The 25,025-nt window shown below is 41.2% G+C and overlaps 3 protein-coding genes across 3 annotated transcripts; 1 reads left to right on the top strand and 2 right to left on the bottom strand.

Annotated features, from left to right (window-relative positions):
• The first annotated feature begins 489 nt into the window (after positions 1-489).
• On the top strand, positions 490-2,796 carry tm4sf21a (transmembrane 4 L six family member 21a). The gene is made up of 5 exons (XM_069671513.1): positions 490-763; positions 1,087-1,152; positions 1,709-1,842; positions 1,919-2,102; positions 2,210-2,796. The coding sequence occupies exons 1-5, from the start codon at positions 587-589 to the stop codon at positions 2,216-2,218; spliced, it is 570 nt and encodes a 189-aa protein (XP_069527614.1). The 5' UTR covers positions 490-586; the 3' UTR covers positions 2,219-2,796.
• slc25a15b (solute carrier family 25 member 15b) lies at positions 2,573-6,369 on the bottom strand. Its single transcript, XM_069671493.1, has 7 exons — positions 6,345-6,369; positions 5,633-5,736; positions 5,044-5,302; positions 4,814-4,951; positions 4,293-4,468; positions 3,785-3,943; positions 2,573-3,641 (listed from the first exon to the last, which is right to left on the bottom strand). The coding sequence occupies exons 2-7, from the start codon at positions 5,685-5,687 to the stop codon at positions 3,520-3,522; spliced, it is 909 nt and encodes a 302-aa protein (XP_069527594.1). The 5' UTR covers positions 5,688-5,736; positions 6,345-6,369; the 3' UTR covers positions 2,573-3,519.
• Positions 6,370-12,884: 6,515 nt separating this feature from the next.
• On the bottom strand, positions 12,885-22,827 carry LOC138605590 (insulin receptor substrate 1-B). Its single transcript, XM_069677955.1, has 3 exons — positions 22,479-22,827; positions 17,896-21,042; positions 12,885-14,817 (listed from the first exon to the last, which is right to left on the bottom strand). Exons 1-3 carry the CDS (start codon positions 22,825-22,827, stop codon positions 14,810-14,812), a joined length of 3,504 nt encoding a protein of 1,167 aa, XP_069534056.1. The 3' UTR covers positions 12,885-14,809.
• Between the last annotated feature and the right edge of the window lie 2,198 nt (positions 22,828-25,025).

The raw sequence follows: 25,025 nt of genomic DNA, 5'->3' as shown, positions 1-25,025 counted from the left end.
CGGTGTCAATGACACGTTGTTCCTCTCTGTCAGGCGTGCTGCCACAGGTCTGAAGTTCGACTGTGGAGTAACCATGTCAATACATCACAAGAATACTGTATGCAAAAGGTGGAGATAACACAGTCAATCTCTGCTTTCTCAAAGGTCCTCACAAGACATTTGAGCAGCTCTTGTGTGATTATGTGACAGAAAATGAAGGGAAACTGACATTTTACAATGCTAAAAACTTTACAGACAAATATGTGACAGTGATGTGCCCGTCAATAAGACGTCTGACTCAGAGGACGTGAATGCATTCACATATTTCACCAGAAAATGTGCATCTACACATCTAACTCAACTACGTTGTGTGTCAAAGACTCAAAAGTGAGTCACATACAATCCTGCAGCCTATCCCTGCCTCTGTTTGTCTACCTTATCGGCCTGCCAATACGCCTCCCACACCCTAACATCCCTCCCACTATTTAGTTTGAGGTCCCAGTGAAAGCACATTTGTCTCTCTTGGTTGGTATTGGGTGCGACTTCTCTTTTTTGAGCTCAAACTTTCAGAGCGACTCTTACAGCATTTACTTTTCACTCTGACAAGATGTGTACCGGAAAATGCTCCCGTTTCGTTGCCGTTGCTTTGTATCCATTAGCCGTCATATCCATCATCTGTAACATAGTGTTGTTCTTTCCGGGCGGCGACGTCCAGTATGCCAAAGATGGACGCATTACGGAGGAGGTGAAATACATGGGGGGCCTCGTCGGAGGGGGTCTTATGGTGAGTTAAAATATCTTGCATGTGACTGAAGGGTGTGACTCTACAATCAAAGAAAAATTCCTGTCTGAAAATAGAGCAGCAGTTGTATATTTAAATAATCCACATACTCTTATGAAACTCCTTAAATTCTTACTGAAGCAAAAATTCAAACTTCTTATGAGTTTAATCCAATTCAATGAGATTTTACTCCCATAACTTCTGCATTGTTCCTAACACCTTTAAACACATTCTACACGCTTTAAGATCCAAGATTAAATAAAAAAGACATGTTTTGATTAAACTAAACAGAACCTTTTCTGTCTACTTCCTCTGTCCTCCTGCAGGTGCTGCTGCCAGCACTTTACATCCATCTGACTGGGAAACAGGGCTGCTGTGGGAACCGCTGTGGGGTGAGTCTGTTAGAAACACAAATAAGATGACGGTAATTAGTAACTAATACCGTAATTAGTAATATAAAAACTTGCCAGGGAAGCCAGTCACAGCAAGTTTATGAATCAAGTGTACTTGATGTTGTATTATAACTAAACTAGGTCCTTACAGCTTTCCTGGATAGATAAGATAACACACTCATAAAACCACAACAGTACATCTGTTTTGGTTGAAAACAAAGTGGGGAAGGCTTTTTTAAATGCTGCTGATACAAATGATCCTGTAACTCTTAAATCAACACAAAGTTTAGTAATGGGTTCCTCAGGTTGTAATCAGTAATAACAGTTCTTCAGAATTAGAAACTTGTTGCAGCATGTTGGGTTCAGGAGTCTCTTTTGTTAGCAAAACCAAACAAGGACAGAATGTCAGCAGGCCACTGTTTCTTTTCAATTCATAACTCAAGATCAACAAAACATGTGAGGAGTGTAAGCACGGGGAGAATTCAGTCTGAATAAACTGTATCTAAATCTTCATCAGATATATTTTTGACCTTTGCTTATCATTTCCCTCCTGCAGATGTTCTTATCGATCGTATTCGCTGCGGTGGGAGTGGCCGGTGCCTTGTACAGCTTAATTGTGGCAGTGGTCGGCCTGCAGAATGGACCTCTCTGCAAAGTTATACTGGTGTGGAGCACACCTTTTAAAGACAGGTGAGTAACTTTCTGATGACTCCATCTTAAACAAAAATTAAGTCTCTTTCATTCATTAACCTTCTCTGTTTTATAGCGACTTTAATTACCTGACTGACAAAACCTTGTGGCCATTGTGCACCGCGCCTGAGAACATAGTGGAGTTCCACATTGGCCTGTTTGCGACTCTGCTGGCCGTCAGCTGTCTGGAGCTGGTCCTCTGTGCCATCCAGATGATCAACGGCCTCTTTGGCTGCCTGTGTGGAACCTGCAACAAGGGGGTGAGCTGAGTGTGAGTCACACACTCCTGAGAAAAAATGAGCTATTTCAGTGAATCTTGACTTATTTTTCCTTCATTTATTTTTCCGATTTTTTTTTTTACTTACAGCCGCTGTGAGCTCCTGACAGTTGACTGGCGCCCCCTGCTGGGAAAAGTGGTCCTTTAACATCTGGAGAAAATATTCACTTGGAAATTGTTGTTGAATGTAGTTCAGTACAAATTTTTATACTTTTTATATGTATATCATGATGCTTAAATTGTCTTTATAATAACACGCAAATTGGATGTTTAAATGTCACAGTATTAGAAATAATCCATGTTAATTATTTGGTAAATTTTTGAATCAAATTGATTGATATATATATATATATATATGTATATATATATATATATATATATAACCTTCTGGTTTATTTGACTTTGCAGTTAAAATAATAATAAAACAGTGGAATAAAATACAGGACAAACGTATTCATCTATGACACCTTTAATGCAGGATTTATCTCTACATTGAATATAAGGATTGATATCTCTACAAACATTTCAGTGTCATCTCAAATAGTTAGAGGTCTAAAACACTGTCAATCTTCAGTTTTAAAGGATGAACTCCCAACTCTTAATCACAGGGGGAAAACTGCAATTGCAATGCAGTGTGCAAATGGCACATTGACTGAGGCAGCTGGGTTTTTTTTGTACATAACAAAAAAGGTCACAGACCAAAAAAAGGCAAATTGTAGTTATTTAAAGGCAAACGCTGGGTCCCAAAGGAGTGAACACTTAATAAGAAGAGGAGTGGAATATAACATCACAACACAAGAAAAAGACAGGATGACAAAAAAATGATCATATTTGCTGCTGGCTAAGCAGAGGTGCGGTTTCATAAGAATGATCCCATCATTGAAAACACAAGTCATCGCAACACATTTCAGGCAGCTTAATCAAATTAGTAAACACCACTTCACATTTCAAAATAAAACTTCATGCAATGAGCTAGCTTAGCTCTTCAGCCTAACGGAGTTTCTTTCTTGTAAATGAAACAGAGAAAGTAAAGAATGATTTGAAACGAATGAAAGCGAAAAATATTTCTACTTATGATTTTGTTGAGGTAGACATAAAATGTTAAACTGGAGTGTTATGTATATATACGTTTTATGTTGGATTAAGCATTTTTGGAGTGTTAAAAACAAACTATTTAAATCTAGAAAGTAAATAAATATTAGGATTTAAATGATGTAAAAACTAGAGATGTTTTTTGTAGGTTTAAAATGGAGTGTGGCAGTTTCAGTTTATCAAAAGCAGGAAATGTCAGAAACCAGATCCCGCACATAATACGTTCATAGCTCCAGCTGGAGTTTCGATGAGGTTGTGTGGCTGTAATACTTCCAGTTCACAGCGTCTTTGTTAGTGTTGTAAAAAGTTTAGCTGTCAAACTGCTTCATCATGAGCTTCCGGCTGACTTCATAACCCAGGAAAAGAGCCCCGTTAGCAGGGAAGGTGCGGATCATGGTGGGGGTAAGACCGGAGTAGAGGGCCCTCACACCTAAACAAAACCAACAGCAAAGATCAAGTTCTGACTCGTCAACAGCAGGAATCAGAATTCAACTTCAACAGCAAATATGAACAAACAACGTTCCCGCTAAGATGACAAAACAAAGCAAACATCAAACCCCAGCTTCTACCTACCTTCAGCACGAGCGATGGTCATGAAGGTTTTGAAAAACCCCGCCTGTTTGCCCGTCATAGACATGACCTGGATCCGAGACTTAACGCAGTCCATGGGATAGACCACCAGCCACAGGCAGGCCCCCCCGAAACCACCGCTGAACACGATGGGAGCCACACCTTCAACATACCAAGTAACACGCGTTGGATATTAACCACTTAGATGGGGGAAGATGAATGCATATGAATAACAAGGAAAAATAATATGGATGGCTAATAAATCCTCATTCATAACTGCTTAGCCAGATTTCAAAGTTACATTCAAACAACTGTCACATTAGTAACATAGATTTTAAAAGAAAATTCAAAAACATTGTATCAAACTGTGAAGACGCTAAATTTTTATAATTGTCTTTCCTCAAACTATTAGTAAGTTTTCCCAGAAAGCATTTCAGCAATAAACAGAATGTAAGAGTAAAATACTTTTTTCCCCCCCTTTAATTCTGAGGAGCAGACTTTCTGTCAGTACCTATGTCATCTTTGTCACATTTCATGTAGTCGGCGAAGGTTGTGCGGCAGAGCTCGTAGGCACCGAAGAAGCAGAAGTAACCTGGGACCTCTCTGGCTATGGTGGTGGTCAGGCCCTGGAAGAAGCCCTGAGGCCCCTCGTTCTTCATGATGGATTTCACCACCGACCACACGGTGCTGCAGACAGAGCAGAGGGACGTTTGGCTTGTCAATACACACTATAATAGAAAATGAATGCCTAAAACATGCATACATTGTCTAAAAAAAATACTTTTAGTATTTTGAAAATCAATTATTGGATTTGAATTGAATGAATATCAAGCTACAGAATGTATACCTTATATTTAAACCCTGTACACCATATATTCAAGTTTAGCTCCAACAATTAAGTGTTATTCTATAAAGTAACCATGTTATTTTTTCATCAACGCTTAATCTGCATGATATAAGCCAATATACAATTTGAAAATTTGAGCAATGTCAGATTAAATTAAAATGTAGAACTATGTAAACACCACTTACTTCTGGCTCTTGGCTATCTTGCCTGATGCCTCCATTTCATACATGGCTTGCAGCCGACACTTGACGAGCTCGGTGGGGCAGAGTACGAGCGAGGAGAAGATGGATGCTACTGAGCCAGCGCAGGCTTTCTGCACGTCACTGAAGCAGGGGAGGGATAAACAGATGACAGTTTGAGATCGTCCATGTTTTCTCAGGGTAAACTAAGGACAGTGTGGTGAACATCCTCCTACCTCAGCACAGCTTCACTGTGCAGTCCGGCTGTGAAGCGGATGACCTGCTGGCAGAAGCCATAGCTCATGAAGAGGACAGAATTCTCCGCGATGTTGGCCATCAGTGCCGGCGTGGTGCCCTGGTAGAGGCCGCGCAGACCCACCTGTTGGTAGGTGGACGTGATGCAGTGGATGAAACCTCTGTACATCGTGGGAAAGGTTTGCATTTTGACCTTTGCTGTGTCAAGAGGCTGCCCGCTAAAGACACATGCAGCCCCCCCTAGGAGGACAGTGGGAAACAAAATGTCAACAAAAGAAGTGATTCAACAAAAAGAAAGTGTGGCTGTTAAACAAAATACAGAACAATCAAAGATTGCAGCAACACATGTGCTGTGAACAGAGATAAGAATCAGAGAGGGTTCACTGCACTGAGCAGTATAAACAGTCAATGATAACAGAGAGAAATGAGCCGGAAAAACACAGGAGTCATCAAAATGTCCTGCAACGTCAGACATAGCCTTTGAGCGGCCTGGTAAAGATAACATGAAGACATGGTGAATGCTGTAATCTTGTGTTTCTTTCTGTTTCTGTTTCCAAGCACTTTAGTTACCTACGGCTCCTGCAGAGAGGTCAATGATGGCCTGGACCACCGGGTGTGGGGCCATGGTGTCCAAGAAGTTGCCAAAAGAGGTTTTTGCTCTCTTTCACAGCCACCTTGTATAAAACAAAGAAACTACATTTTACCTCCTAACTCCACTCACAACATGTACACTGCTGACTCTTATATGGGAACTGTAATTACTGACATACAGAGAATATAATCTGTAATTTGTATATTCCCCTGAGTGAGACTAAAGTATAGTGTGTGTTTGTCTTAATCAATCTGAGCGTGGTACAGGCAGCAGCAGCTGAGTTATAAAGTTCACTACAATAAAACCTACCCTCATTTAAGGAAAGAGTCAATATTTGCAGGGAGACTGGGGCTCTAGACAACAGAATAGCTGACATATAACAAGTAAGGGTAAAATTAACTTTTCTCACAGCATTACATAGTTTTTTGCAAATTCTTTGCATTGACAGAATGTGTCTGAATGAACATTTTAAACCTGCATCTAGTCTAAACTGTGTCCCATTTGAATATGTTAATATGACGACTTGAATGGCTCTATTTCCACTGCTGATATAACGTTAATGTCAGTGTCTCGAAACAGGCCTCTCTCCATAAAGGTAACGCAAGGTTACCACTAGAGGGTGGAAAAATGGTAGTCTTTGTACAGAAATGAAACATCTTTAAAACAACACATTTGCTGAAGGACACGTACGTTTTTTATCGTCGCTTAGAGTATAAATAAGAGCAAACTTGTCCCTTTAACAGGTGACGTACGTGGCAACGATGTTCCCTAGCAACAGCCGTTAGCTGTACAAGTAAATTAACGTTAGCATGAAAAAGAGGAGAATACAGTTATTTCAAGAAGGAAATTGTAACTTTTTTAACATAAAAGCTAGCGATAAAAAAAAAAAAAGAAGTACAAACCTTACACGGGAGCTTCAACGAGCTACTGGACAGGTAACGTTAGAGTCTGTTTGTCACACATATGTCAAACAGTAACGTTAACAAAGTGAGCTGCTGACCAAAGCTAACATCGTCCACGGGTGGCTGCATTACACCACCAGCTCCAACAATCAAACTTTATCTGAATGTTATCTCATTTGCAACATGAACCCCTGGTATGTTCAATGAATGGATCGGCCATCAGTGATAATGGAAGGGAGGAGGAGGAGAATCTAAAGGTTGTATCATGACCCAAGATGAGAGGAAAGTGAGAGCTCTCACTCTGCTAGAAATTCCAGGTATCAAAACCACCTTCGCGTTACGGCTCTACACCAAATTGCTCTGAATTTCCATTTCTATAATCGTGTACTGAACATAACTTATAACCGTATTGTAAGTTAACACAAAGACGAATCTTTAATAATACGTTTTCACGCAAAGCTACACATTTACTAAAATTTGAACACTTTTACAAAGAGTTGGGCAATCGTTGCATTCATGATCCTTACCGCCCCTATTTAATCCAACTACAATGTGTCCGTTTGATTAAAAAGACACGGAACAATAATTTCCATATTTCCACTGAGTGGTCTTCGCAATTTAAGATCTATGACATGCAGCGGCAATCACGTTTAAACTTCCGGTTCACGTCCTTTAGTGCTTTTGTTTTTCAAAATAAACTTACGTCAGGACATAGCGACATACAGCACCCTCTGTTGGTTAGTTTTTGTTCGCGAAAATATAAAGTTATAATAATAAATCACAAATTAAGAGCATGTGTTTTCCTGTTTTTATTTGTTTATCATCAACCAGATCTAAAACCAAAACCCAAAATTTGGTTAATCCTCTCTTCTGGAACAGCAAGCGCGTATATGTGTTAATAACTAATCTCCCAAAAGCATTTTATAATTAGGTGTCCATATGCCTCAAATGAACTTCTAGATGAGGGCAAAGCAGGAGAGAAAATGCCTTATATAAACCATTTTACTGGGCCTATGTAATATAAAGCTTTCCCTTTGTGGTCCTTTTTCTTTCAGATCATTTTGTCCCAACTCATAAGCGCTTACTAAAGGTCACTCTGCAGATGTGATGCAGTTTTTATTTTCCCACTAGGCTAAAAGATTACACCAATCCCTGTTTGATATTTACAAAAACCTGGCAGCAGAACACTTATGAAATATTTAGCCAACAAGTACATGAGACATAATCCAAACATCTCATTTGTATAAATAGAAGAACTCCTCGGGATGGGCTGTTCTCGATGTGAGCCGCTCTGCAGAGTTCTGCACTCTCAACTTCATACACAGCTTTGTGCGTAATCACCCACATTTCATTAGGACTGTCTGAAAGGACAGAGTCTCCTCACAGCACAGAAGCTCCTTTAGAGTGAAGTCTGCATGTGGGAAGTCAGTGACAGTGTGTAAACCTGCTCTGTAACAGGGCTGCAAAGACCACAGTGACAGGAGGGTGTTAATGTATTTGACCTGTTTTATGTTTACTAAACAAAGAAAGCATATAGATAGACTAAACTATTTTTAAGTTCAACTATTTCACTCACCTTTTTCCTCTTAATCTTTATAGTTAAATTATTGAGCTAAAAAATAAATGTCTTTATACATGTCATAAATGTCATGTGAATTGTACTGACTATATTTATTATAAACATGCATTGAAAAATCTACACTTAGACACATTATCACCTGCAGTTTTTACAGTTACATTAAAGCTCCAGACTAATGAACAAGACATTTATAAAAAAATAGGCCTTCTCACAGTGTTGACACATTGACTTATTGCAGGAAAAGCACAGGCTTAACCAATAACATAACTGATGTCGGCCTGTTTATTCGAGTGTCCCAGCGAGCCAGCAGGCATAATTACAGGAATCGAAACTAAGCGGCTAAATTGAAAGCTAAAAGCATTTTTATTTGGCTGTGTTGATTAAGATGTTTGAACCCAGCCAGCAGATCTGAATCCCTCTGTATTTTAACACGTCATCAGTTCAATAAACTCCTAAAAAGGTCGACCTGTTGAAGGGAGGATTTCAGAAACAACAGCCTAACTTGTGTAAGGTGAATGATGTGGCTGACAAAGGTCAAGACGGCGAATCAATTAGTCCTGCTCCTTCATGTATTTATTAACACCTCTGCTGTAGCTGTTTAACACTATCATTGTACATTTTAACTGCCCATAAAGTCCTGAAATTTAAATGAGAGAAACAAATATTGTATTCGTTGTATGTAATATGAGTCAGCATGAGAGCGTTAAATAAGATTAAAGTTGTCTTTGTCTGGTTTAAATTCACACTTTATTTCAGTCTAGCCATTCCCACAGGATACTAATTGTTATTTCCTTTATCTGACTTATTTCCAGTATTTAATAGGAAATTAAATCTGATTATTTTTTCCTCTCTATGTTGTATTTGCAGGAAGAGCTACCCGCATCAGGGAGAACTGTTAAGCTTTTAAACAAAAAAAATACAGCTTTCATCCCCTTAAATTTAGATGCATTATATGGATTATACTCTCTACAAAAAGTCACACTGTTGTTATTCATCCCTGAACTTAAATGCCCCCAAAATACCATCTGTTTAGCAGAGTAGCCTGGGATTAAATACATGTGCCCTCTGTCCACAGGCTTATCCTTAAACCTCAGACCAGCGCTGGCTTACGACAGTCTAGACTCACACCTCCACTCAACACGCACGCAGTCAATGAAAGACACACGATGAGCATGTTTTCATATCACTTTGCCTTTTATCAAAAAGAAAAACAAACATTGACGTTGTCTACATCACAGACAAGAATCATCAATATTCTGTTTTAAACAATTTCGCCATGAACAGAATGAACCCCATGCCCGTCCCTCCCCCGGAGCAAACTCCTCTATACACAGTATACTTTACATCCCTATAGTTCCTGTTCAGTCGTTTTGCATTTTACATCATTATCAAAGTAGTATAGATAGCTTTAAAATACATACAATGCTCTTTCCATTGTAATTATAGTCGCAATCCTGATTGTACATACAGTATCATTTCCCACAGTTAGAATTAATCTGCCTCATTGTTACAAAATATTCTGAAGAGGCAGCACGAGCCTCTGCATGTCGCTGAACCCAAATACTTCTGATGATTCGCAGATGAGAAGCATTTCCGTGTGGCCGCTGTGTGTCATGAGGATGGAAACACCGCAGAGAGCCTCACGCTGTTAAACTACTACTACTGAATACACAATAAATCAAATGATATTTACTCGAATCCACATATTTAGCCGTTCCTCGTATTTGACGTCAGTAATATCCTGAACCCTTCTCAGACTCTCCAAGGGGCTTTTTCACCAACTGTTACGTCTGCTCCCGATCCAGATTATGGGGTGCAGTCAGAGAACCTCGGTAATCCCCAATTAGAAGAGTTGCACTGATCGAACAACAAAGAGATTATAAAAGATCACCTCAACAAAAGACAAGTTATAAAAGTGGAGATCGTCCATGTTGGTGTATGGATTCGTTATACAAGAGTTTGGCAATTAGGTTCTCAGTACTGAGCACAAACTGTTGGCAGTAGTTTGCTGCGCTCAATCAATGTACTTTTTTTTTTTCTTCACAGGATTAAAAACAGTGACTGACGACGTTTGTAAAAATCAGATTTCAGTTTGATGTCAGAGGTCTCAAGTGTGAAGCTCAGAGGTCACAACTCACACATTAAACTTTGGCACCAGAAACAAGGCCTTAGCAAAGGAAACATGAGTCAGGTGTTAGCGCACATTTCACTAAAGAATCACTAAAGAAAGGTGAGGAAGACTTCCAGGAGCTGGTTTGAATTTCCATCTATGAGATAACTTCCAGACACCAGTGACCTCAGAAAGGCACTTAAGCGTCCTTTCATGAGGAACCTCTGGACTGAGCATCTTCGTACCTCCAAGTTTAAAACACTCACATTTGTTTTATGTGTAACAGCGTGCAAGTGCGGTTTAAAATCTGCAACAGCATCAAACTATTTGGTTAAGGAGCAAGAGCCCCAAAATATAAACTCAATCTAAATGTGGGAAAAGCTACCAGTGTCAAAAATACATCAAGAAAGCCTTCTTCATTTGTACCCTGTATACACACAGCCAGAGCCGTGCACTGAGAGAGTTTGGTCATTGCAACACCATATCTCACGGACAATTATTTTACATGAACACGTCCTGATTCAATGTACAGTATCACTAATGTCACAGCATGGCCAAACCCTCCGTCAGCGGCTCCGGAAACAGTACGCAACCTTCTTAAACTATGAGTCACACTACCTTAAGAAAAAAAAAACACCTTAGAAAAAGTTCAATTTAAAATTGAGCAACTTATTTTTTGCGCTGTGACTGACTTTGTGTGTCAACCCCCTGCAGAGTACCTCTACAGCAGACCATGAATTGTTGTCAGACTTTGTCTTTTTTTTGGTGATTAGTTTGACAGCAGCAGAACGTTTTCACGTTGAGAGTAATGAGTGTGAGCAGGAATGGCACTGTCTCATAGTTTAGTAGAATAAAAAAAAGAGCGCGAGAGAGAAGAACTTTTCACACCTTCTGGGAACTGAATCCACATTTAGATAATCCAAATAATACACAAAGGTGTTATAATACTGTAAAGTAGTCAGGCCACCAGTGCTGACTGCTCTGATGAGGTAAAATCATCTTTTTCATGTTTGTTTTTTGGGTTTACAGATACTGCAATTGAATAAAAGCACGTCTTTTAATCTTTTTTCTAACAGGAGTAAGCTCCTATTTTATCAGTGGACGACTTATTTTATATACAAGACATTGGCAACTGTATTCATTTGTTCTGGGTGTAAGAACAGGGGTTTTTATCACACAGAAAGGTATTAAAAATATGATTTGACATTAGAATCTATACAATGTAGTTTTTTTTTTCTCGCTGCTGCACAGTGTCCACTAATACTCAGCTTCAGATGGAGGATGCGCCCCCAACGAGTGACCGCTCGGTGGTGGACGAGGCTTTAGAAAATGGACAGGAGGGCCTGAAGTGGAAACGTCCCAGGGTGTGAAACTACTGACAGATAAAGAGTCTTTTTTGTCTTTTCTTTTTTTTTTGCTTCGTGTGATTTTTTTGGCCAAACCTCAGCTCGTCGAAGCCAAACAAAAGAGCGACAGAGTGCTTACATTGTGGCTGAAGTGTTAGGCACTGCAACAAAATAAAAAAAATGAGTTTTTTTTGTCTGATAAACACAGTAAGGCAATTTGATTATGGCTGACTGATAGCAATAAAAGTTTCCGGTCTGTTGTCTGTAAAGTATTCACAATTTAGACTCAGGAGAGAAACAACCTTTTTTTTTTCCATTTTCACAACCCATTTTCAGATTATCTGTGTAAAAACAGCTACAATCAAAAATGAGGCACTTTATAAAAGAGTATATAGATATCTAGGCTATATAGTATTAATCATTATATGTATACTGTATATTTTATATAGCATTGTAATGTGTCACTTTATATTAGAGTTGTGTTAACTGAACACAAACTACAGTATGCACTATAGTTTCTGTTGCTCTACTTGTATACTGTAGTATATACTATAGTATAATATACAGTTATAATAGAAAAGCTCAGTTACCCATAAAGCATTGACGCTTTGACTTCACTTTTGTGCTACATGTTGATTCAAAATGCAACAATGTGAGATTTTATGTTTGTTATTAACTCAAAGTGTAAAATAATTCAAAATAAAAGACATGTAAAGTGTTAAAATTTAACAAGAGAAACAATTATAATGTCTACAACCAATTCTCCTTTGAATTATATCGTCTTCACGAGTAAAAACGCTAAATGGACTTCATATGTGGGTTAAAGTTAGGGACTGTAGAAAAATTGTCTTGGGGGAGGAGCTGTGCATTATGGGTATTTTTATTTTACCAACACTAGGGAATTTTTTGGGAGGACAGAGGAGATTCTTTTAACATCAAATCATCCCGTATTCATTTCCCAAGATTAATGTATTATCCAGTGTATTTCTTTAAAAGTTTCATCACGAAGACGGCCTCCATTTTAATATTTAACACAGTTGGAAACAGCGCGCTCCAACACATATGGTCATGTGACTCAGGCATCGTGTAACTGATTTGACATCATTTGTCATCTGTGAGGAACAATTAAGTTGCTCAGGTCCAGCAGGAGCCAGAGACGTGCTGAATGTGCAAATTTACATGGGTGACAACAAATTATTTAGCAGCTCCTCGTTCAAAAATGTAAAAAGAAAAAATGCTGGACCTTTCAGCGATTTGCCAAAAAATCTTTTTTTTTTGAGAAATGTGGGGAGAGGGGTCTAGCTTTTTTTTTTTTTTTTTTTTTTTTGAATTTTGAGAATGAAAGGTTAAATTTAGTTTTAAAACTAATATAAATAAAATAATCGAAAATAACTCCACAGCCCAGTCATTTTTGTACGGCCCCTAAACCGTCTACATTTCTTTTTGAAACAGTAATATTCAGCTACACCCATGCTAACAAGCTAACAAGTGTGTTATCAGGTCCCTTCAGCACATCTCACTGAGGGCATTAACATACATACAATCTAATTATTGTCCTAACTGCCTGTTTGAAGCCAATGTGATTAAGCTGTTTACATGCATAGCACAAGAATGTTATGTTAATCTGGCCATTTTTATGCAGTGTTGCATACTGTGATGACTGAATAAATGCATTGTTATTTATGTATGCGCCTGCTTACGTGACATCAATCGTTTGCTTAAATGGTATCGTGTCATATGAAAGCTGCGGTTTTCATGGGACTCATCCTGCGGCATTTCAGCTGCAGCACAGACACTATACACATGTAGTCCAATTCATTACTTTTTTTAGCTGCGTGTAATGAAGTGTTATCGTATGGGAAATGTGGTCATTTTGACTTTGGGATTAAAATATCTGAATTGTGGTGTATTTTATAATGCAACACAGTGGAGCAATAATCTAAAGAATGACAGGATATCCACTGTGAGAGGAGAAAACTTCACTATCATCTCAAACCTTCTACAATACCAAGCTACTGTGTGAGTGGATACAGCAGGTATCCTTAAAGAACCCTGAGATGCACTGACTACACTTTCATTCAGGCCCCATTTCAGAATCAGCCGCGGGACATGACAGGACATGTTTAGTTTATAGATAATCAGAGCCGGGGCTGAGCAAACATATTTCCTGTGTGAGTGCACATCTGGAGCTTTAGGGATAAAACGTAATTCTGGGAGGAAAAACAATTACAATATGACAATTTTGAGAGGATGAAAGGAAAGCTATTGTTCTCACGGCTCAAATGCAACCTAAAGATAAACTCTGAGCAGAAAAGCATCTGAAAATGAAATTGTAATCATATCGTCAGATATCCAATTTAATACGGTTTATACTCCTGTGGATGTCACAGAGATTACGTAACGCGTGGGATTTTCTCACGGCCATTTTGTCCCTGTGTGAAAAGCTGACAGAAAACTAAATCATTTATAGATTTTAAATTGTATGACGTCATTTCATAAACTTTGATTATACTTTATAATTTCTCAGACATTAATTCCATTTTGGAGTCTTTATGTAGCACAAGAAAAGTAGTCAAAGAGCATCAAGGCTTTTTGGGCAACTGTTTAAATTAAATCAATTATGTTTACAGTGACAGCGTGTATGAGTGTATGAAACCTCTGCCGAGCTGCATTTACGTCCTATTATGAGTCAGAATGACACCAGAGGATCATTTAGCCCAGGCAATGTGGACAAAGGATGATGTGACATTATATTCAAATATTAAACTTTAAGGATTCACATTTTCTGGGGAACTATTAAGTAAACAGCTGAGCTTTGATTTAAATTTAAACACAAAAGGAAACTTTTTCCTCTTAATGTGCTGTGTTCAGGTGGATCACGTAAAATGTAGACTCCATGATCAACATAATGGCTCACAGTCACATATGAGAATGTCATCCTTTGTCTAAACTGCGCTAAATGATGATCAAATGTCCAATCGATCATATTCAAAACAAGGCAAAAACAAAACATTTCCTTACCCTGTGCGTGTGTGTGTGTGTGTGTGTGTGTGTGTGTGTGTGTGTGTGTGTGTGTGTGTGTTTGGCACACATTTGGTTGACAGAAAACAGCAGACGGGATGGGGATGAGTTTTCCAGGGTTTTCAGTGTCAGACTTCAGTGAACAGTTCTGTTGTGGCAACAGAGCGGGCCGTCCCCTCAGAGCGAGTGTGGAGAGATCAACAATCTGGAAGGGAAGAAACAAAAGCAGGAATTTAAATTCCACCATTTTTTACTCCTCTCCAGTAATTTGTGTTTTTAAGTGTTAAACTGTATTATCTATTATTATAGTTTACATAATCACATTTAAGTCTGCCCCGATAAAACGTTTCAGGAGGTAAGGCAGTGCAGACTAGATTATGAACTCTCTAAAGCAGATCACATTTATTGAATCTAAAGCTCCTGCTGGCTGCTTGCGTAAATATCACATGATGCACGTTATCTATCTAAAAGGATTCTCTGATGCACACGGTTGTAGATGTCGACATTACAAGTGTTGTCTTTGCGTCAAGCTTATCAGTTTGAAGGTTTCTTCCTTTCAGCGAGCCACCTAAACAACACAAAGAGATCGCTGCAACAAAGGCTTCTTCTCCTCTTGAGGGTCACAGAGAAGAGAGAAGAGTTGTCTTATATTATAACTTTTTCCTTGACAGAATAACCGCTGTTTGTACATGAAGGGATTGTCAGACAAGAGAGCTGATACGAATCAACCTGTGGTTTCAGCAGCTCTGAGTTGGTCTAACCACCTGCCCCGTCCGCTTTAAGGGGTCAACTGATTGTCTGCAACGCTGCGACCAGCTGATCACAATGAGTTCTCTTTTTGCATCCTTTGGTTTAAAGTGCAAAAATCCCGGATGACAATTATTAACTGTCTTAAAGCATAAACTGCTGACTACGTGGGCAAATTCCCTGTTGCTATTTACGTATTCGTGTTGCTATAAGAAGCTCAAATATAAATAATTAACTATTAACAAACAGCCAACAGCCTAAAGATTTACAGTTACATCACTGATTCAGACTTTTCATCGAGTCAGTGGAGCCGCTAAGTCTTCAGCTACGTTCAAACTAACACTTACATTTAGCTTAAAATGCAGATGTGACAATTTGAACACAAAAATAAGCATGCAAATTTAATTCAGATTTTTTTTTAAGATGATTTTTTGGCTTTTTATGCCTTTATTTTAGAGCGAGGACAGTGGATAGCGGAGGAATTGGGGAAGAGAGAGTGGGGATGACACGCGGCAAAGGGCCGAGGGGGGGCGTTGAACCCTGGGCTGCTACATCGAGGACTATAGCCTCTGTATATGGTCGCTGATTTAACCGCTCAGCTAAACTGGCACCTTTAATTTAAATATTTTAATAAGTATTCAACTTGAGCGTCTGATTGGACATTTGAGAACCTTTTAATTTTAAACACTGCAATGCAGCCAACATCCTCCCTACTACCAACCCTCGTGAGTTCCACGTAATGGCAGCGTGATAAATACTGTAGCGTATAGGAGGAGAGGCACATTCAACCGTTAATCGCAGAGTGAGAAATTAAATGAAAGGGTAATTTACAGACTTTTACAGCGCGTCTTTTCCTTGCTATGCATGTTTAATGCATAAATAAAACATCCACAATTGAAATAATAAGGGAATTATTATGATTATACATGTACACGTACAGATGGAATAGCATTAGCATACCAATCATGTAAATGTTGTAGCTGCTCCGAATGAATAAATAAGGTGCACAAGTTGTGTGCTCCATTTAGTCCTCTGGTTAATATTGGTATTGGCTTTTATATATTTCAATTTGAACACTAATTTTTCGCAGCTTTTATTACTTGGCATAAGTGGCGGATCTCTTTGGTTTTCCCATGTACAGCAATCAAATATATACTAACGCTTTCAATATCGAGCATTAAATAATTGTGCATTAAGGGAACCCTCAGAGCCGCTGTGTGAAATCCAGCAGCCGACAGCACACCCACACACGGACATAAACACCTGGCCCGTGTTCTGTCCCCTCTACCTCCATTTATGTGAAATGGCTCATTACCAGCAGACAAATCAATTGGCTTTGCTCTCTGAACACCCACTTGTGATAATAAGAGACTCTACAGACAACCCACAGCCGAAACACTGTGCTGCCCTCCAGCTTGAAGCGAAGGTACACATCAGTAAAAGGATGAAAAGGAGAGTGAAAAGGAGTGACTAAGACCCAGACAGGAGTTTTGTCTGTGGATTATGCACATCATGTTAAAAGCTTACATCCAGCTAACAGCCGGGGAGTATATCGCTTTTCCTCTCACCTATTTTCAAATGTGTCGTACTTTGACTTGTTTTTGAAAATGGATGACAATTAGTGCTGCAACTTACAATTATCGGTTAATCAGTTGATTATTCTCTCAGATTACGATTTGTATTGTTTGGGCTATAAAATGCCAGAAGAAATGGAAAAATAAAGCAAAATGTGCGAGAATTAAATTTCATGTTTTGACAGTCTATAACAGTAAAATGATGCAGAGCGATAGTTCAGTTTAACATCATAGAGGACTGAGAGACGTAGTGAATATTTTGAATTCTAAAAATCTGTAACCGGTGAATTTTTGTTATAAATATTAATTAAACATGAATCATGTTGCAGATGAGTTATCTGACAATTAACTAATCGATTAGTCTAGCAATCGTTTTAGCTCTGATGACTGTGCATCTTGGCAAAAAAACCTCGTCATCATCAAAGTGATTGGCAAAGAATAAATAAAACATAAAGACAAAAGGGCTACGACTAACAACTACATTCATTCGTCAGACAAAAAACAGGAGATATTCATGCTACGATCATATCTGACATTTAACCACATTTAAGACAATACACTGGGGAGATGTTTTAAATTAATAGCATGATACATGGATTATAAAGTTGTTACCAAATCATTTTCTGCCTGTTTACTGCTCGACTGAAAATGTACCATTTGCAGATAAAGTCCCAAACAATGTTTGCAAACCTACCTCGCTCTGAAAGTCAAACAATCAGAGTGAAATCAAGTTTGTTCAACTAAATAAAGGGAGGAATATAAAACACTTGAGTTTATTTGCTCGTCAACAAGTGGGTGTTTTCTCTTAATGTGACCTTTACGTTTTTAATTTTAGAAATCAAATCAGAATCCATTTTGTTGTAGCTAATAAATTGTGCCTCGGTTAAGACCTTACATGGTACAAAATGTTCTTTACACATCCATTCTACGTAGATGTTTTAAGATGAGATGTGCCTGCTTACCTTGACCATCCTTTCTGCTGCTCTGGTGTGCTCTCAGTTCTTCTGACTTATAGAAATCAATACTGGCATAAGTGTTGAGGCTTGAGCCAGCACTGCTGCCCATCGCGCTCCCTCCGATGTTGTAGGCGGCAGAGGTTCGCTCCACTCCAGCTTGAGGGCTCTCCTTAATGGCCAAGTCAAGGTCAATATAGTTAAGGCCTTGTTCAGCGGATGAGGTGGAGGCTTGTGGTGGAGGTGTGGCAGATAAACTAGCTGCCTGCCTGCTCTCCCACGGTGGGCAATCCAAACCGTGCCGATGGCTCGATGCCTGGATGCCCTCCGGGAAGAGGGAGGTAGAGGAGGGTGGGTGGCGTGGAAGGGAGGGCGGTGAGTTGAATGTCTCTGAGCGGTGGCCCTGCCGTCCCTGCTGGTCACCTCGGACCAATCTGTTGCTCCGCTCAGGAGACTTGAAGGACTTGACTGGAGAAAAGCCCAACTTTGTCTCCTGCTCCATTGATAAGGGCTGACCAGAGTGGATAGAAGGTCTTGCAGAAATGCTGGGATCTGAACCTTTGTTGTCCACAAATGGAGCAGGGGTGTCTGTCGGCATTGCTGCCATCTTTACTTTTGTTCTGTAACCGGGGTTGGCCTCTGCTGCCAGAGGAGAGGACGTGCCGTGTTCATGTCGGGCCTTTGGGGCAACAGCTGGTGGGCTCTGTGGGGTGCTGAAGGTGGATCTAACAGGAGTCAGGGGCATCGAGGACTTCCCTAAATCCATGCTGACGTATTCTGCAGAGGTGGACAGCGGTGCGGAGAAGCTGCGGGGAAGGTTTGAAGGATTATCATGGCAAAGTAGTGGTTGATTTATGGGCCGGAGTGTCCCGTGGATCACAGGCTGTCCATGTTTGGACCCCGAACGTCGTCCCCCGTCATACTTGTTGTCTTCCTTGAACACAATACTGACATACTCACCAACGTTTTGAGACACTGATGGCATCAGATTCTCCTTCACCCTGGGCAGGGTGTTTGCTTTAGCAATGTCTGAAGAGACACTGAGGGGGCGACCCCTCCTTTGTTGCTTCGGGCTCTTACTACTTGATCCCCGTTTTTGATGGTGACGCCCATCTTTTGTGCTGGTTCCCGCACTCTTGAACTCTGCTCCAGTTCTTAATAAACTTAACCCCCTCCCTGCCGATATGGACTTGTCTTCCAGGCTCTCACTGCTGGCTGAGCTGGAGGAGAAAGAAGAGGAAGACATGGAGAGTTGACAGCCTCCTGCAGAGCCCACTGCAATTTTGTTTCTCTTGCTGTATCCCACTCCCCCTCCCCTTCCAGCAGTTTCATGTCCGCTGCTGTCCTTTTTTCCTTCCCCTTTGTTTAAGTCGTCCTCAAAGCGAGTATACAGAGTGTGCTGATACGCTCGTGGCAGGGAGAAGTAGGAATTGAACATTTTTGGTTGCAGTTGGTGCTGCTCAGGGTGGGACGGAGGAGTGCTGCAGGCAGAGCGGCTGCAGACGGGTGAGATGTTCATGTAGTCACTGGCAGCTCGGCTCTCCATGCTGCCCCTGCCGTCCCACATTCCCAATCCGTGCAGGTCTGTGGAGCTGCTGCTGTTAGGAGACATGACCATGTAGCCCTCTGAGCTAGGCTGGCGGATGTGCTGAGGGGGGGACACACTGTTGTTGGGGGTCATGGCCATATACTCATCGTCTGCCCCAGGTTTAGCACTAGCTTCAGGCATACCTATTGAGAGAGAGAGTGAAACAGGAGGAGATGTCACTCCAGGCAACATCGACATGTAGCCGGTGTCCACAGCAGCTCCTGGGTCCACGTCTCCCCTGCTTTTATCAGCCCTCTTCCTAATCTCTCCTACTTCAAGCTGCCCACCCCCACCTGCCAGAGCCCCTGAGCCGTGGTGCAAATCAGCTCTGCCTCGGTTAGCACTCTGCGACATGATGGCGTATTCTTCATCGTCCTCATCATCTTCATCTTTTCTATGCGGGATCAGTCGTTCATGAGCTGCCAAAGGAAGGGAAGCCCTCTTACTTAGTAGTCTGCGTTCTGCCTCAGATTCCCTACTAGATGCGCGCCTCAGAATCCGACGACCTTTAGATCGATGGTGGGAACCAAGGAGGCCCTCTCGTTGTCCCATCACTATGTAGCTGGAGGAGCCTTCTCCGTGCACATGATGCCCAGAGAGGCTGGGAACGAGAAGGGAGTGTTCCCCGGGACTGGAGCCGTATTCATCTGAGGAGCCGTAGTCACTCGGTGAACCTGAAACAGAAACTCTCTGAGAAACGCGAGGGTAGGAGCAGATGGTCATGCCTCCCACTGCTGCCCCCACTAGGCCACACTCTGAGCCATGACCGGAGCTGGAGGATAGGCTCGGTGCAGGAGAGGGGGCAGGGTTAGGCGTGTAACGTGCAAGGCTAAGGGTAATCTTAGCTGGAGTCGGGGCCCTGGTGGGCTTGGGCCTAAGCGTTGGTGTAGTGGAGCAGGAACCGTTAAGACTTGGGCTAGAGCTTGCCCATGTCCCTTTAGCACTCGCTCCGCTCTCCTCCGACCTGGCGCCAATGCTGGCAGTTCGCGCCCGCGGGAACCCATGGCGTGATGTGGGTGACGTGCTAGTGCTGCTGCCCCCTCCCGGTGTCTCTGTGCGGGCGCGTCTGGAGAAGCCCACCTGGCTTGGCGGCAGGTTTGGATGATGACGACGGCTCGGAACACTGATCGGGTTTGAAGCAGTACCACCTCCACACGACGTCCCCACAGACTGAGATTTACTGCGCTGACGGAACTCCTCACTCAGGGCCTTCATGGCCTCCAGCAGGGTTTCATGCATGTTCTGAGCCACCACCGAGTCGTCAACCTGCATCCAGAACTCTCCCGGGCCGGTAATTGCTGAGCGACCCACCTCGATGAAGAAAAAGTTTTCTGAATGGCCACACCTGCGAACATTCATCAGCTGCAATACCACTGATGCCACATCAGAGTTGAGTTTGACAAAGTTGACTGTCTTGTCAGTTAGGCACAGCCGGTAGATGCCCACTAAGTTCCTGGCATGTCCAAGACCTTTAGGCCAAACCTTGACCTGCCATACTTCCTTGAATGTTGGAATAGGAGATGGCGAGCTACACTCTCCACTACTGCCGTAGTCTTCAGGAGTTTTACCTGAGAAAACAATAAAAATAATGAATAAATACAGACTATTAAGAAACTGAATCACATCATTGACATTAGGAAAAAATATAAAGACTCAGATTTACATAAAACCAAAACCTGTTGAAATGTTGATCAAATCCAAGATGACTAAAGATTGTAGGAGACGCTAATATTTCATTAATAAACTGCTACATGCACAGATATACTGTGTCTGCCAAGCAACTATGCTGCAGCTTATTCATCAGCATTAATGAAGCTACAGCTCTATAATTAATTAGTCTTAGGAGGTATAGAATACATCTAATTAAAAGCATGATGCTCAATTGTGAAATAATGTATTGCAGTTCAGTTCAATGTCAATCACATGACAGATTAAATAAAAATGTTATTAGTTTTTCTTCGCACACAGAATGTGTTTTTCCCCCTCAATAAAAATATTTAATTTATTAGCGGTTATCCCCTCAGGAATCACAATAACCTACTGTAAATATTCATATGTTTCAATCTCCACTTGTACGTCCCTAAGCACATTATGAACAGGTCTACACTGAAATTGAATTTAATTAGGAATAGTATTTGATTGTGGCTGTCCTTGAAACATAATATGAACAAAATGGGGGTCTGTTCTCTAATGTGAATCTATTTAGGGTTCCGCTTCTGTCAATATTAAAGCTGGGCAAGCCCATCAGTCTCTACTAACTGAATGCTGAGGATAACGGGGAGGGAGGGTGGCGGTGTTCGGCTCCAGCATAAGGATAACAACGTAAACACGAGGATAACCAACAGAAACACATTTTTCAGTGAGAGCGCACTGACGATGCCCTCTCCTCCCTACCAGCAGCAGCACCGTGCAACACAAATGTAGGTTAGGCGAGCGGCAGTCAGCGCTGTGCAGAAAAACAAAAACACAGGCTTCAGCGGAGTGCACCACGATAGGCTACTACTATATGATGCATCCGTTGGATGGTTGCTATATGCCCACTGCGCCATGCAAAAATACACCGTCGTATGACATGGGCTGCATTTTAGACAGAAAAGGCGATCGTCTTAATATTAATATTACATATATATGCTATTTAATGCATCAGATTACATTTTGATGACTGAAAATTATCCGCAGGTTATGACTGTATTATATTGAGATTGTGCAGCACAAACACAGCACATGCCGCCCATAGCGTGTTGGTCTACCCCGCTCACTAAGATCCACCTGCCTCTTGGTTAAAAACACTCCGTCCAAAATGCATTACTGGGACTTGTTAATTCAAATAGATGTGTAGAATAAACCTGCAGCAAAAATATTCTAACAATTCGAGCAGGTGATGTGCAATAAACAAGCAGGAATGGCCGAGCCAAATAGTGTATAGAGAACAAACAGCCTACGGCAGGATAGGCCTGATGCAGAAACAGACAGTAGGAATCTCATCACACTTCTCATGTCTTACAGTTGCACTGAAGGTCCAGCATCGCTTGGTACCACTCATTTTGGATCTCCTCGCTGTCTGCAGCGATGGCAAAGCTCTCGCTGCGGGTATAAAGGACTATCATGTGCTTGTTCTTGGAATCTGCCCGCTTGTTGATGTTGAAGCAAGTCTCCAGGCTCAGGACTTTTTTGGGCACAGGTGATTTACTGCGGAATTTCTTCTCGTTCTCATAATACTCCAGTCGAGCAGGACCATGCTCCGAGGCCGCCCTCAGCACGAAGAACCGCCGGTGCATTGATTTATGCTTGCGGAGATAGCCGCTTTTCTGTACGTCTTCATAGTTCTGCGGCTCGGCTGCTTGGTTCTCCATGGCCAAGGCAGGGTGTTAAATATTATAAGCCAATAATATAAGGAAAAAAATGTTCAAGAATACTCCTCATTAATCCATTGCAACTACATCCCTCGTCCTCCCCGTGTCCACATTTAAGTGTCCAGCATATGCGCGAAGGCTCAGGATGGGAAAATCAGCCAAACCATGTTTTGGATCTGGTCTCATTCTGTGAATCCAGCAGCTGCAGGAGGATCCGCGCACCGAGCGTGCACAGCGTCCACCGCTGCTCGCCCCGCAGCCCAGCCCAGTCCTGCCCGATCAGGTCCAACCACGGTGCAGTTCAGCTGCTTCAGGACGTCTCCTCCACCTGTCTGAGGTTGCCCACAGTCAGTCAATAACCACCACTGTCAAGCTAGGCGAACTAGAAACTGAACTTCCGGTAATGATCTTCAAAATAAAACCCATGTCGAATTGAATAAGCCTACTATTAATCTGCTGATCGGGCGACAGCCCCCGGAGCTGAGGAATGAAGCCTATGCGAGAGCAAAAACAAATGCAGTTCATAGAGTGGCCTCTTCCCACTCAGCCGTTTAAGTTACGTTGAGGTTTAAAGTTAAGGGCCTGGTTGATTGAGTGACAGGTGGGTGCTGCTAGCTGTCTGCTAAGTGTCGCCTCAGCTATTTCAGTCACTGAACTTAACCTCTTAACTGTTTTTCTGGTGTTGGTGCAAGTGTCAGACAAATATTATGGCTTCCTGTGCGGCAGTGCATTACCTGGCCTTCCCAAGTCCAGATGCTCCAGCTGTTTTGGTGCGTACACTGGTTGACTAGCGTATAATAACCATACTAAAAAATTAGCCATGGGCACATACAGCTTGATAACTTTGCCTTTGCTTACCCCTCCACTCTAGCGCCACCCCTCGTCCAACTCATGGCTCTAGAAAGTCAACATGGCGGGTGCCCTCTTGAAGGACTTTCTAATTCTGTCACAGTGAGTAGCGTAAATATATATCATTTTTAATCCTCTCTGGCCAGTGCACAGTGGAAAACTATAAACAGGTGTCATTAAAAGTAACCAACTCCAACTGTGTTCTCAAAAAAACACCCTCATAGGTTCATTACCTCTTGTGTCTTCTAATTCCTGTTAGTGCAGTGGACTGAACTTACAAACCGATTCTAATAACCTTTTTTGTCTACGTATGAGTTTCACATGGTCATAATTCTACAAAAGCCCCCCTGTACATTCAAATGTATGTAGTTGTAACTACACGCAAAAAGCTTTAAATGTGAAAGCCAACCTGCTCAGTTTCCGGTCTCCCCCCGGCTCTCCCTGGCTGACTTGACGCAGCCTCTGCTAGACTGGCACCTCCAAGCCGGTGCCAGTCAAATGTCAGGGGAGGCTTCAGGACTGATGAGGTGCACAGAAGAACACGGTGTTCAGCAGGGAACACTTAGTTTATGATCATGTGAACGATCAGACAGTTTATGTCGGGAATTAATTATTTTGGGGGACTGTACAAAGACAGGGAGAGAACAACTGCAGTGCATGCTGTTTGAGGTCAGGTCTGATGCATCTGTTGCAGTGCTGTTAAATATCAAGAAACGATTAAATGCATATGTGCATATTTTACAGGAAAAAATCGCCACACAGTGAACATATAATGATAAGATAATTCCAGAAACTGTATGAGATTTAGAAATCTAATATTAAAGTTAAATGAACATGTGAAACAATCTTTATATTATAATATCATTTTGTCAATGTACAGTTAATTAATTCATCTTCAGTTCAATTTAAAGTCAGTGTAAAGACATTTCAACAACTATTTGGGCGCCTGTTGATCCTAACGTGATCATAACGTCCAGTGTAGTCTAAATTCAATTAAAGTTATGATAATAAATAAAATATACTACATAATAGTACATAAGACTAGACCTGGATAGTTTGCACAAAAAATAGGATCATAATTTCCCAACCAGCATTTTGAGAGAACACGGTGAGACAGTGATTAACTTTTTAATATGGACTGAGTTGTTTTCATTATGAGATCTATATTGAGACCTATATATGCAGACAATATATATTTACTGTATAATGTCACACATTGGTGGCCTAAACTCATTGATAAGCTAAGAAACTGAAAACTATACATAACAGCTAATAATAGGGAAATACTTTTATACCATCTGCTTAAATATCAGGAGTGTGAAACAAGAACGCACAAAAATCTAATGCTA

The sequence above is a fragment of the Semicossyphus pulcher genome, unplaced genomic scaffold, assembly GCF_022749685.1.
Source record: "Semicossyphus pulcher isolate SPU_LCO1_2020_fin unplaced genomic scaffold, fSemPul1.0.p SCAF_10, whole genome shotgun sequence".
Lineage (NCBI taxonomy): Eukaryota > Metazoa > Chordata > Actinopteri > Labriformes > Labridae > Semicossyphus > Semicossyphus pulcher.
The sequence above is the reverse complement of the archived record's forward strand: the minus strand, read 5'-3'. Positions and strand labels throughout refer to the sequence as shown.

Coding starts and splice junctions, on each gene's coding strand:
- tm4sf21a (XM_069671513.1), top strand. CDS start 587: ATGTGTACCGGAAAATGCTCCCGTTTCGTTGCCGTTGCTTTGTATCCA. Junction 1,153..1,708: donor GCTGTGGGAACCGCTGTGGG/GTGAGTCTGTTA, acceptor TCCCTCCTGCAG/ATGTTCTTATCGATCGTATT. Junction 1,843..1,918: donor AGCACACCTTTTAAAGACAG/GTGAGTAACTTT, acceptor TCTGTTTTATAG/CGACTTTAATTACCTGACTG.
- slc25a15b (XM_069671493.1), bottom strand. CDS start 5,687: ATGGCCCCACACCCGGTGGTCCAGGCCATCATTGACCTCTCTGCAGGA. Junction 5,303..5,632: donor CCTCTCTGCAGGAGCCGTAG/GTAACTAAAGTG, acceptor CTGTCCTCCTAG/GGGGGGCTGCATGTGTCTTT. Junction 4,952..5,043: donor CACAGTGAAGCTGTGCTGAG/GTAGGAGGATGT, acceptor CCCCTGCTTCAG/TGACGTGCAGAAAGCCTGCG.
- LOC138605590 (XM_069677955.1), bottom strand. CDS start 22,827: ATGGAGAACCAAGCAGCCGAGCCGCAGAACTATGAAGACGTACAGAAA. Junction 21,043..22,478: donor GCTGGACCTTCAGTGCAACT/GTAAGACATGAG, acceptor TTGTTTTCTCAG/GTAAAACTCCTGAAGACTAC.